This window comes from Calidris pugnax, unplaced genomic scaffold (genome assembly GCF_001431845.1).
Source record: "Calidris pugnax isolate Ruff unplaced genomic scaffold, ASM143184v1 scaffold81, whole genome shotgun sequence".
NCBI classification, from domain to species: Eukaryota; Metazoa; Chordata; class Aves; order Charadriiformes; family Scolopacidae; genus Calidris; species Calidris pugnax.
The window spans coordinates 11,080,555-11,090,727 of NW_015090880.1; the positions used below are offsets into that span (position 1 = coordinate 11,080,555).

At 72.0% G+C, this 10,173-nt stretch overlaps 2 protein-coding genes across 2 annotated transcripts in view; both read right to left on the reverse strand.

Moving 5' to 3' along the window:
* The window catches only part of LOC106890800 (interleukin-17 receptor C-like), a 9,379-nt gene extending 4,151 nt beyond the window's left edge, over positions 1-5,228 (reverse strand). The window contains 17 exon segments of the mRNA XM_014946835.1: positions 157-788; positions 1,182-1,220; positions 1,303-1,398; positions 1,545-1,602; positions 1,712-1,780; positions 1,862-1,974; positions 2,097-2,142; positions 2,217-2,267; positions 2,346-2,530; positions 2,622-2,676; positions 2,843-2,902; positions 3,101-3,240; positions 3,408-3,452; positions 3,526-3,637; positions 3,817-4,193; positions 4,282-4,303; positions 4,387-5,228. Coding sequence (XP_014802321.1) covers positions 157-788; positions 1,182-1,220; positions 1,303-1,398; positions 1,545-1,602; positions 1,712-1,780; positions 1,862-1,974; positions 2,097-2,142; positions 2,217-2,267; positions 2,346-2,530; positions 2,622-2,676; positions 2,843-2,902; positions 3,101-3,240; positions 3,408-3,452; positions 3,526-3,637; positions 3,817-4,193; positions 4,282-4,303; positions 4,387-5,070 — 2,784 coding nt within the window. The 5' untranslated portion in view covers positions 5,071-5,228.
* A 10-nt stretch (positions 5,229-5,238) lies between these two features.
* IL17RE (interleukin 17 receptor E) lies at positions 5,239-9,769 on the reverse strand. The gene is made up of 17 exons (XM_014946648.1): positions 9,671-9,769; positions 9,090-9,348; positions 8,939-9,021; positions 8,510-8,768; positions 8,273-8,379; positions 8,061-8,184; positions 7,840-7,979; positions 7,685-7,753; positions 7,495-7,561; positions 7,227-7,414; positions 7,015-7,062; positions 6,866-6,911; positions 6,599-6,747; positions 6,456-6,524; positions 6,318-6,369; positions 6,140-6,241; positions 5,239-5,877 (listed from the first exon to the last, which is right to left on the reverse strand). Exons 1-17 carry the CDS (start codon positions 9,767-9,769, stop codon positions 5,270-5,272), a joined length of 2,469 nt encoding a protein of 822 aa, XP_014802134.1. The 3' UTR covers positions 5,239-5,269.
* Positions 9,770-10,173: the final 404 nt, after the last annotated feature.

Below are 10,173 nucleotides of genomic sequence, written 5' to 3' on the forward strand. Positions count from 1 at the left end.
ACCCAAACCAGCCCAAGTTCCCCTCCATCCCCCAACCAGCCCAGAACCCCTTTCCTGCCCCCACACCCCCTCCTTACTTCCCCATCACCCCTCACCAGTTCATCCCAGTCCCCATTCCCCACCCCACAAGGCTGGACTCACGCTTAGTGAAGGCACCGTTTATTCCCCCAGCGCCCGCCGCAGCCCCTCGGCCACCGCCGCCACGTAGGGCTCCGGCCACCGGCCCCGACGACCACCCGGTCCCGCCAGCGCCCGTAGGAACCCCCCCGTCTCACCGGGCAGGGCGAAGGCAGGGGCTGCCCGGAGAGCTGGTGGCACCTCCGGTACCAAAGCCTCCAGCCGGGCCACCACGTAGCGCCCGTTGCCCGCCGCCAGCGCCGGCACGGTGCAGGACAGAGCTGCTGCGAAGACCTCACAGGGCTCTACGGTGGGGACATCATCACGGGCACCGGGGAATTGCCGGGGGCCGGGGCAGTGCCGGGGGCCGGGGCTGCTTTCAGCATCCCTGGCCCACGGCACAACCCCGGCCCCGGTGTCCCACAGGCGTGCGGCAGCCACAGCCGCCGGGGAGAGGAGGAGGATGATGGTGTCACCCTCACGCAGCGCCCGCCGGTGCTGGGCGTGCAGCCATGGCAGCGGTCCCCACGCCGCCACCCCGCTGCCACCTCCCGGGGCTGCTGCCACCGCCAGTCCCAGTGAGCGCAGGGCAGCCGTCAGGGCACACGCCGCTCGCTCGGCCACCGGCTCCACCGCGTGCACCAGCAACGCCCGCCGGCCTCGCAGGGGACCTGGGGGGTACCATCAGTGACTGAACCCCCTCCCCGGGCACCCCGTGCCCACCCTGTGGTGGTGGGAGGCAGGCTGGGACACACACACACCCCCCGCCACCCAATAGGGGACCTATCCCCCGCTCTGTCCCCTGACCCCCCTTACCCATCCTGTGGGACAGCCATGGTGGAAAACAGGCCAGCATCACCCCATATGAGGAACCCACCCCTGATCTGTCCCCCAACCCTTGCAGCACCCCCATGCCCACCCTAAGGGACAGCCACAGTGGGAAGGAAGCAGAGACCACCCTCCCCACCACAGTGGGGAACCCACCCCCTGCTCTGCCCCCTGCAGAAAGGGGATGGGCACCCCTGCCTCCCCCACCCAAACCCCAAGCTCACCCCCACACTCACCCTCGGAGCCGTAGTCAGCCCTCAGGGACTTCAACCAGCCTGTGGGGAGGGAAGGCAGTGAAGGAGGGTCCCAGGGAGGGTCTCAGGCCACGTCACAGCCCCCAAAGTGGGCACCGCTCACCTTTCACGTCCTCCTTCTTCAGCAGGAGCAGGAGCAGGAGGCAGGCGGCCCCCAGCAGCGCGCCCATCCACGCCAGCACCCAGCGAGCATGCAGGTCTGCAGGGCAGGGTCAGTGCCTGCTGAGGGTCCCCGGCACCCAACCGAGGGTCCCCAGCACGTGCCCTGTGGCTCCACAGGGTGGGTGCCCCTCCCTCAGCCCCACACCAGCCCCTTCTCCCCCGGGGCAGCCGGGGGACACTCACACTTGTGCAGGGGGCAGGCCCAGAGCGTGACCCCGGTGCTGTTCTCAAGGTGCCAGATCTGCAAGGGATGGGGACATGTCACACGCTGCCCGAGGACATGCCACACGCTGCTTGAGGACATGCCACATGCACATGCTGCCCGACCCACGCCCGCTGCCCGCACTGACCTGCCTGCACTGCCCTGCCAGCACATCCCGCCGCAGCTCCCGCTCCAGCCGCCCTGGGTGCCCGGCTCCCTGCAACGGCACCAGGGGGTGACCCGGCTGTGCCACTGGTACCACCGCCACCACGGGGACACGGGGGTCCCTGCCCCTTACCGTGCTGGTGAAGCTGGCGAGGGGCGTGCAGGAACCCCGCTCCAGGGCACACAGCGAGGCATTCCCCCCACGCTGCAGCAGCAGGAGGTCACTGGCATGGCCAGGCAGTGCTCCTGGGGATGTGACAGGGGGCTGGGGGACGCGGCAAGGGGAGGCCGGGGCCTGGGGGGGGGCGTCACCCCCCAGCCCAACCCCCAGGTTGGGGTACTGCCCTCCCAACCCCAGCAGTACTTACTGTCCCGCAGGCACTGGGTCAGCCGGACCTGCCCGCCGCCCCACACCTGCCCCAGAGAAAGGGTTAGCTGTGCCCTGGGGCAGCCGTAGGGCAACCACGGGGGGCAGGGGGATGTCCTACCTGCACACAGAGGTTGGGATGCAGTCGTAGCCCCCCAAAATCCTGAGGTCCCTGTGGGTAGGAGATGCTCCATCAGTGCCACCCATGTGTACCCACCCATACCCCAGCACCCCACAGAGCCCCACTCACCTGCCCCATGGCGGGCTGCTGCAGGCCGGGCAGGGCTTGGCACGGTCCCGCAGGCTCCGGCCGCCAGCAGGGCACCAGCTGGGCTGGGAGGTCGCAGGGGGCTGAGAGGGAGCAGGTCAGCACCTGCCCCTCGGCATGCAGGACCAGCCGGCTGCGTGCCCACAGCCGCTCCCAGGCCTCAGAATCTGCAGTGGCACCAGGAGAGGGGTGTCACCTCCCATGTGATGTCCCCTTGGGTCCCAGCCACCCCGCGTCCCAGCCCCGTGGTGCAGGTACCGTGGGAGAAGGGGCACAGCGTGGCCCGTAGTGGGTCCTGGATCTCCGGCCAGACCTAGAGGAGGAAAAGAGAGAGAGGAACAAAAGGATTTGGGATGCCCAGGCTGTGACCGTGACCCAGCTGCCCCCCTTGGGCTGCTGGAGGGGGCCATGCCATGCTGGGAGCCCCTCTGCTTTGATGGCAGCCCTGCCACCCCCACAGTGCCCGGCCGGGTGCCCACCTGCAGGCAGAGGCAGGGCAGCACCTCATCAGCTGGCAGGCTGTAGTTCATGGGGCCACTCTGCCGCCGGGAACCAGATGTGGGTCACCCCACGGGAAATTGCTCCCTGGTGGGGTCACCCAGCCCAGGGGGGACCTGCCCCCCTCTCCCAACACCCTGCCTGGAACACAGACACAGCTTCCCAGGGGGCGGGGAGGGGGGGGAGCAGTGGCTGGAACCCAGCCAGGGTGGGGAGTTGGGGAAGGGGGTCGTACTCACCGCGGTCACCGCGCGCCCCGACCCACCAGTGCCGTGGCTCTGGTTGTGGTACAGCCGCAGGGTGTAGCTGTGCCCCGCCGCCGCCCCCTGCACCTGCACGACCACCTCCTTCGGCCCCGGGGAGACCTCCAGCCTGGGCACTGCAGCGGAGGCGGCTCAGGGCACCCGGCACCCTGGCACAGGGCATGGCACCCTGGAGGGGGGCCACGCTCTCCCCCTGCACCCACCGCCCCCCAGCTCCCCAGGCGACACGTGCCAAGGTGGGGGGGTCCCAGTGCTGCCACGGCAGGGGGATGCCAGCACTTACCTTGGCACTGGGGGACAGCAGCCTGTGCCGCGGGCCACGAGCAGTCTGCGGGGGACAGGGGGGTGTCAGCAGGCAAGGGGGACGGGGGCCACCGCGGCAGGGCACGTCGGGGGCTCACCTGGCACCCGCTGCCGCTGGCTCAGCCTCCGGCGCCCACGCGAGTTGGTATACACCGTGACGTGGAGCTCGGAGCCCAGCGGTGCCTCGAAGCACTGGAAGGTCACCCAGCCCTAGGCAGGAAAACCACCACCGCGCTGCGGCGAGGAACTGGCACCGCCCGGCACTCAACTCCCCAGGGGCACGGGGAACGGGACCACCGTGCCACGGAGACCTGCCGGTGCCAGCACCCACATCCCCACAGTGCCAGGAGACTGCCGGTGGTCGGGGACACTCATCCCCACCGACGTACCAGGGGTCGGCCGGGCAGCACGAGGTCCGGGGACGCCTGGACCTCCACGGCCACACAGCGGGAGGAAGCGTAGGCGTGCCCGGAGAGCAGCAGCAGCCCGGTGACGTTCGGCTGGGATGAGGCAACCTCGTCCACCAGTGACCACCGTCCCCCCTCATTGTTGCCCTCCTCCCCAGGGATGCCTGACGGCGTGGGGCGGCGGGGCTGGAGGGTGCTGGTACCGGTGCCAGGCGGCAGGGCGAGGCGCAGGCGCACCTCCAGGCAGGGCGAGCAGGCCGCGGGCTCGCTGCAGCGCAGAGCCGGCTCCAGCCGCAGCCGAGCCAGGGACGGCCCGTTACCGAGCCCCGGCAGCTCCGTCCCGCACAGCACGTCGGTGTCTGTGGGGAGAGACGGAGGGCGGCCGTGGGTGCGGGGGTCCCACACCCCAGACGGGCCGGGGGCCACGGTGGTGGCAGTGGCACTTACCTAGGAGGTGGCAGACGAGGCCCTGGGGGGGAAGGCAAGGGTGAGGCTGGTGGACACGCTGGGGTGGCCACGCTGGGGTGCCCGCTGGCAGCGACACCGACCCACCTGGGAGCAGGCCAGGGTGTCACGGGGGGCCCCGCGCCCACCCGCCGTCCCCACGGCCAGCAGCAGCAGCAGCAGCAGCCGTCCCAGCCTGCGCATGGCGGGGCCGGGGCCGTGGGGCGCCCCGGCCCCAACGTCGTCCACTCCCGACGGCCCCGACTCCCCGGGCCCCGCCGCCGCCACCGCCGGCTCCCGCTTCCTGCTCCGATCCCGGACACCCGGGTCCTTGCGCGGCGTCGGCGACCGCCCCGGGGTGGGGCCTCCCCCGCTCCCGCACCGACCCACGGACGGGCTCGGCGGGGCGGCCCCACGGCGCGGGTGCGGGACCTGCCCTCCCTCTCCCCCCTCCCGTGGGGCGACCCACCGAGCCCCGGGAAAACAGACGGACGGCGGGACAGGGTGAAACGGTGTTTTTATTGCTCCCGCCGCCGGGGCGGGAGCGAGGAGCGGGGCCGGGCCGTGCCCCGCCGCCAGCCCCGGGCAGCGCAGGGAGCTCCCCCCGTCGCCCGGCTCCTTCCAGCGCCGAACCGGCCCTTCACCCGGCCACGGCCTCCCGAGGGGGCTCCCGGGTTTCCTTCGGAGCAAATCCCTGCGTGGAAATAAAGCTGCCCCTGCCCGGGACAGCACCTCCGCTCCCGGCCCCGGGGGAACGGGATGGACTCTCGACCCCGTCCCTACATGTCCCATGGCCGGGGCCAGCCCTGCTCAGGCCTCCCCCCGGCAGCACCCACGGGCCCTGATGGGGGCACCCCACGGGCACCCCACGGCACCCTTCCTGCCGTCCTGGCACCACCACGGTGCACTCCGCCAACTTCCGTGATGGGGCCCCCCTGCCCTCACCGGGGGCTGCCCCCAGCAATGCCCAGCTCAGCCCCGGCGTGGGTGCTCAGGTGCCAGCAGCTGCTCCGGGGTCCCGCGGTGGGGGGCTGCCCCCCCCAGCCCCCGCCTGCAGCAGCCGGTGCAGGAGTCCCTCTGTCCTACCCCGACCGCAGCGGCGGGGGGCCGGGGGGCTGCCCCGCAGGGCACCCAGCAGCCCGGGCAGCTGGCGGGGCAGGCGGTAGGTGGGGAGGGGACGGAGGGGCCGGGGGACATCGCGGGGGCTGCAGAGCCGGCTGAAGTAGGCCAGCACCCAGCCACCGCCGCGGTCTGCCGCCCCCAGCTCCCCGTGCAGGCAGGCCATGGCTGCCCCAAAGATGTCGTGGGCGTCCCCGGGGACACTGCTGGCCGCCCCGACCCTCCACCGGCGGAAAAGCTGGGTGCTGCCCCGGCTCCAGAGGAGGAGGACGGTGCCGCGCTGGCGGCCCACACGGCCCCGCTGGGCGTAGAGCCAGGGCAGGGCGCCCGTCTGCCCCACGCACCCGGCTTCCCACAGGTCCAGGCGCACGTCGCAGCCCAGCCCCGCACGCAGCCGCTCAGCCAGGGCACACACCAGCCCCAGGTGCTCCTCCGAGTCCGGCGAGTACAGCAGCAGCACCGGGCGCCCACCTGGGGCACCTACGGGATGGAGGAGACAGTGGTGACAGCCCTGCCCCCAGCCCCCCTGGCATGCCCCGGGGACACCCCGGCATCCCTCAGGGACACCCCGGCATCCCCCAGAGACACCCCAGCATCCAAGCACCTACAGCCCTGCACCACCACCCACCACCCTGGGACCCTCTGCAGCCCTGGGAGCTGTCACCCCCTCAGCCCCCCAGCCTCATGGCCACCACAGCCACTGCCCCTCTGTCCCCCCAGAGCCCCCCAAGGTGCCCCTCACCAGCAGTTGGCCTCCAGCCTCCACGGCAGTTGAGGAGCAACATGGTCACCACCAGTCCCAACACCAGTGCCAGTCCCAGCAGCCCAAAGTGCCTGCGAGAGACTGGGAGAGGGGTGGTGAGAGAGGGGTGTCCGCCCACTCCTGCCACCCCCCACAGTCCCCCAGGACCCCCACTCACTGTCAGGACAGAGCAGCTGCTTCCGAGCAAAGCGCACATCCGAGCGCCACACCTGGAAAAGGGGCTGGGTGAGGGGGGACCAGGCTGGGGTCCGTCCCCCCCCCCAAAGTGTGGTTGCCAGCACAGGGGTCACCTTACCAGCACGCAGCTGCCCAGGACCTGCACCGGCAGCAGCAGCGCCAGCTCCCCCGGGGCAGAGCCCTCCGGCTGCAAAGCACAAGGACAGGGTCAGTGCGGCTCAGTCCCTGCTCCGTGTCCCCCCCCAGCGCTGCGCTGCTCACCAGGGTGACGGTGTAGAGGGGGGCCTCGGGCTCGCAGTGCCCGCCCCGCTGCTGGCAGAGGGCTGCGGTGAAGGCTGCGGCGATGCTGGAGGTGAGGCGCAGGTGCAGCTGCAGCCCCCGGGCACTCACCGAGACGTTCCAGGCGGTCTCTGTGGCCACCGGAGAGAGAGAGGTGGCTTGCAGGATGCCCGAGGGGATGAGGGGTGTGAGGGACCTCAGGACAGCACTGTCCTCAACCCAGGGGTGCCCCCCACCCGCGGGGCTCACCTTGTCGGTGGGGACACTCCACGTGGCTGCTGTTCCCATAGGAGAACTGGAGGGAGTAGGGGTGAGCCCAGGGGCCGGGTGAGCCACCATCGCTCACCACTGTCCCCAGCCCCTTCACAGGCAGTGCCCACCTGCCCAGGGGGGCTTACCCGAAAGCAGAGCTGGGGGTGCACGTCCACCTTGTCCAGTGTGTATGCCTGGTATGGCCAGAGAGCACATCACAGTCCCCGACTCACACAGCCCACGGGCACCCCAGCACCCACCCACCACCCTGGGGTCCGGTGGGTGCCCTAGCCAGGGGCACAGCCCTACAACCCTCCAGGCTGGTGCTTCGCAGCACCCCAAAGCCAGGACTGCTTACCTGTTCCTCCTCACTGGCCGTGGAGTTGGGGACATCGTGACAGGGCGCAGTCTCATCTGCTGCCTCCCTCCAGCACAGGGTGGCCTGGGGGTGCAGGGGGCAGCTGGCACTCAGCACCATTGCCATCTGGTCCTTGCTGCTGGCGCTGTAGTCGTGGAAGTGCACCGAGGACCACAGCTCAGGGCCATCTGTGGGGCGGCACATCAGCGGGGTGAGGGGATGGCCGGGGGACCCCTAGGACCCAGCTCCCCTCCCTGTGGGCACTCACAGAGAGCTGGCTGGTCACGGAAGGGGCAGCGCTTGCTGCGTGGGCTGTCGTGGTCAGGGTAGGAGGCCTGGGGGAGCAGAGCAGGGTGATCAGGGCAAGACATGTCCCCACCACCCCCTGCCTGCCCTCCCCACACAGACAGACACAGGCAGGGAGAGCAGCCTGGTGGTTGCAGGGGACGGTGACGCACCTCGATGCACAGGCAGGGCACCAGGAACTCATACGACAGCGAGACGCTGTGGCCCCCCAGCACCAGCACCTGTGGGCATGGAGGCAGCGTCAGCTGGCGGGGAGCACGGCCCCCAGGCTGGGATGGGGGGCGACCAGGGGGGCTGGAGTCATTACCTGCTGGTGGAAGGGCCGGGGCAGCTCCTCGCACACCAGGGCCAGCTGGTGGCACAGCCGCACCATCAGGGCAGGGCCCTCGGGCACCTGCACCTCGATGGCCCGCTCCTCGGGGACCCAGGTATGGGTGAAGACGGGTCCTACAGAGCAGGCGGGGGGTCAGCTAGCGCCAGGGTTCCCCCCCGGGACACCCCCCATAGGATTCCCCCCCCCAGGCTCACCGGGCGGCTGGGCAGCAAGACGGTAGCTGCGGCTGATGGCCAAGCCTCGGTCAGGGATGGTGCGGAGGGAGACGAGGACCCGCCGCCCGCTCTCCGCTGGGAAGCAGTCGAACTGGACCTGCCACTGTGGGGGGAGCGGGAAGGGGTGAGGGGGGATGATGAGTGGGATGTGTCACCCCACTGTCCACCCCCACGGTGTGCCCCGAACTTACCGGCGAGCCGCCCGGTGCCCAGTGCCTCCGCCACACCTGCAGCCAGCCGGGGCGGTTGGAGCCCAGCTCCAGGAAGTTGAGCTGCAGCCCACGGACACCGCCGAGCCCTGCGAGACACCGGCGTGGGGCATTGACACGGGTGGGAGGGCGAGACCCCCCCCCAGCCCACCTTTACACACACACACCCCCCCTACCCGGGAGGAGGGGGGGGTCCTGCCCTGCCACCCCTGCCCCTACCTGCGGCGGGCAGGGCCAGGCGCACCCGCAGGCAGGGCTGGCAGGGCTGCGGGGGCAGGCACAGGCGGGCCCGGCTCAGCGCCAGGGCGGGCGGCTTCAGCGGGGGAGGCCCGGGACGGGACGGGCGGCGGCGGCAGCGGGGACGGCTCAGCGTGCTGTCGGCTGGTGGAAAGCAGAAAAAGGGTGGCCCGTGCGCCGGGGATGGTCCCAGCCCATCCCCGGGGCACCGGGAGTCCTCGGAAGGGGGCGGGGGGAAGCGCTAGGAACGGAGAGATCCGGGGAATGGGAATTCCAGGCGGAGGGAGCTCGGCACACGGGGAGGCCCGGGAGCGGGGGAGCCCCGGACAGGGGTAGTCTCGGGCAGGGGGGGAGCTCGGCGCACCGGGAGAGCCGCGCCCCGGGAGTCCTGAGCACAGGGGAGCCCGGTACAGCGGGAGGCCCCGCCGAGCCCTGCGAGACACCGGCGTGGGGCATTGACACGGGTGGGAGGGCGAGACCCCCCCCCAGCCCACCTTTACACACACACACCCCCCCTACCCGGGAGGAGGGGGGGGTCCTGCCCTGCCACCCCTGCCCCTACCTGCGGCGGGCAGGGCCAGGCGCACCCGCAGGCAGGGCTGGCAGGGCTGCGGGGGCAGGCACAGGCGGGCCCGGCTCAGCGCCAGGGCGGGCGGCTTCAGCGGGGGAGGCCCGGGACGGGACGGGCGGCGGCGGCAGCGGGGACGGCTCAGCGTGCTGTCGGCTGGTGGAAAGCAGAAAAAGGGGGGCCCGTGCGCCGGGGATGGTCCCAGCCCATCCCCGGGGCACCGGGAGTCCTCGGAAGGGGGCGGGGGGAAGCGCTAGGAACGGAGAGATCCGGGGAATGGGAATTCCAGGCGGAGGGAGCTCGGCACACGGGGAGGCCCGGGAGCGGGGGAGCCCCGGACAGGGGTAGTCTCGGGCAGGGGGGGAGCTCGGCGCACCGGGAGAGCCGCGCATCGGGAGCCCTGAGCACAGGGGAGCCCGGTACAGCGGGAGGCCCGGGAGTCTTTGGGGGAGCCCAGGGCAGGGGGGAAATCCGCACATCGGGAGGCCCGACCGGGAGCCACGGGAGCGGGAGAGCTCGGCACACCGGGAGCCACGGCCGCGGGGGATCCCCGGACAGGGGGGAGCGCAGCGCACCGGGAGCCCTGAGCAGGGGGGAGCTCGGTACACCGGGAGCCCCGGACAGCGGTAGTCTCGGGCAGGGGGGGAGCTCGGCGCACCGGGAGAGCCGCGCATCGGGAGCCCTGAGCACGGGGGAGCCCGGTACAGCGGGAGGCCCGGGAGTCTTTGGGGGAGCCCAGGGCAGGGGGGAAATCCGCACATCGGGAGGCCCGCACTCCGGGAGCCCCAGGGACCGGGAATCCTCAGGAGGGAAACCGGGGAACGGGGATCCCCAGGCAGGGGGGAGCCCCGCGCCCCGGAGCCCCCCTCGCCCCGCAGAAACCGGTGGCCGGGGGGGGGGGGAATCTCGCCATCCCACCGCCCCTGCAGGAGCCGGGAGCCCCGGAGAGGGGGAGCCCGGGGCTCGCAGCCCTGCCCCGATCCCGGCCCCCACCGCTACTCACCGGTGGCCCGGCACTCCTGCAAGCAAAGAGACGGGGGTGAGCGCGGCGCCGACCGAGCCCACCCCCCCCCGCCCC

Excerpts from the sequence above, each read along its gene's own strand:
- IL17RE (XM_014946648.1), bottom strand. The coding sequence starts at position 9,769 with ATGCGCGGCTCTCCCGGTGCGCCGAGCTCCCCCCCTGCCCGAGACTAC. Across the intron at positions 9,022-9,089 it reads CCTGGCCCTGCCCGCCGCAG|GTGGGCTGGGGGGGGGTCTC; the intron begins GTAGGGGCAGGG and ends GTGTGTGTAAAG. Across the intron at positions 7,754-7,839 it reads CCCGGCCCTTCCACCAGCAG|GTGCTGGTGCTGGGGGGCCA; the intron begins GTAATGACTCCA and ends CCATGCCCACAG.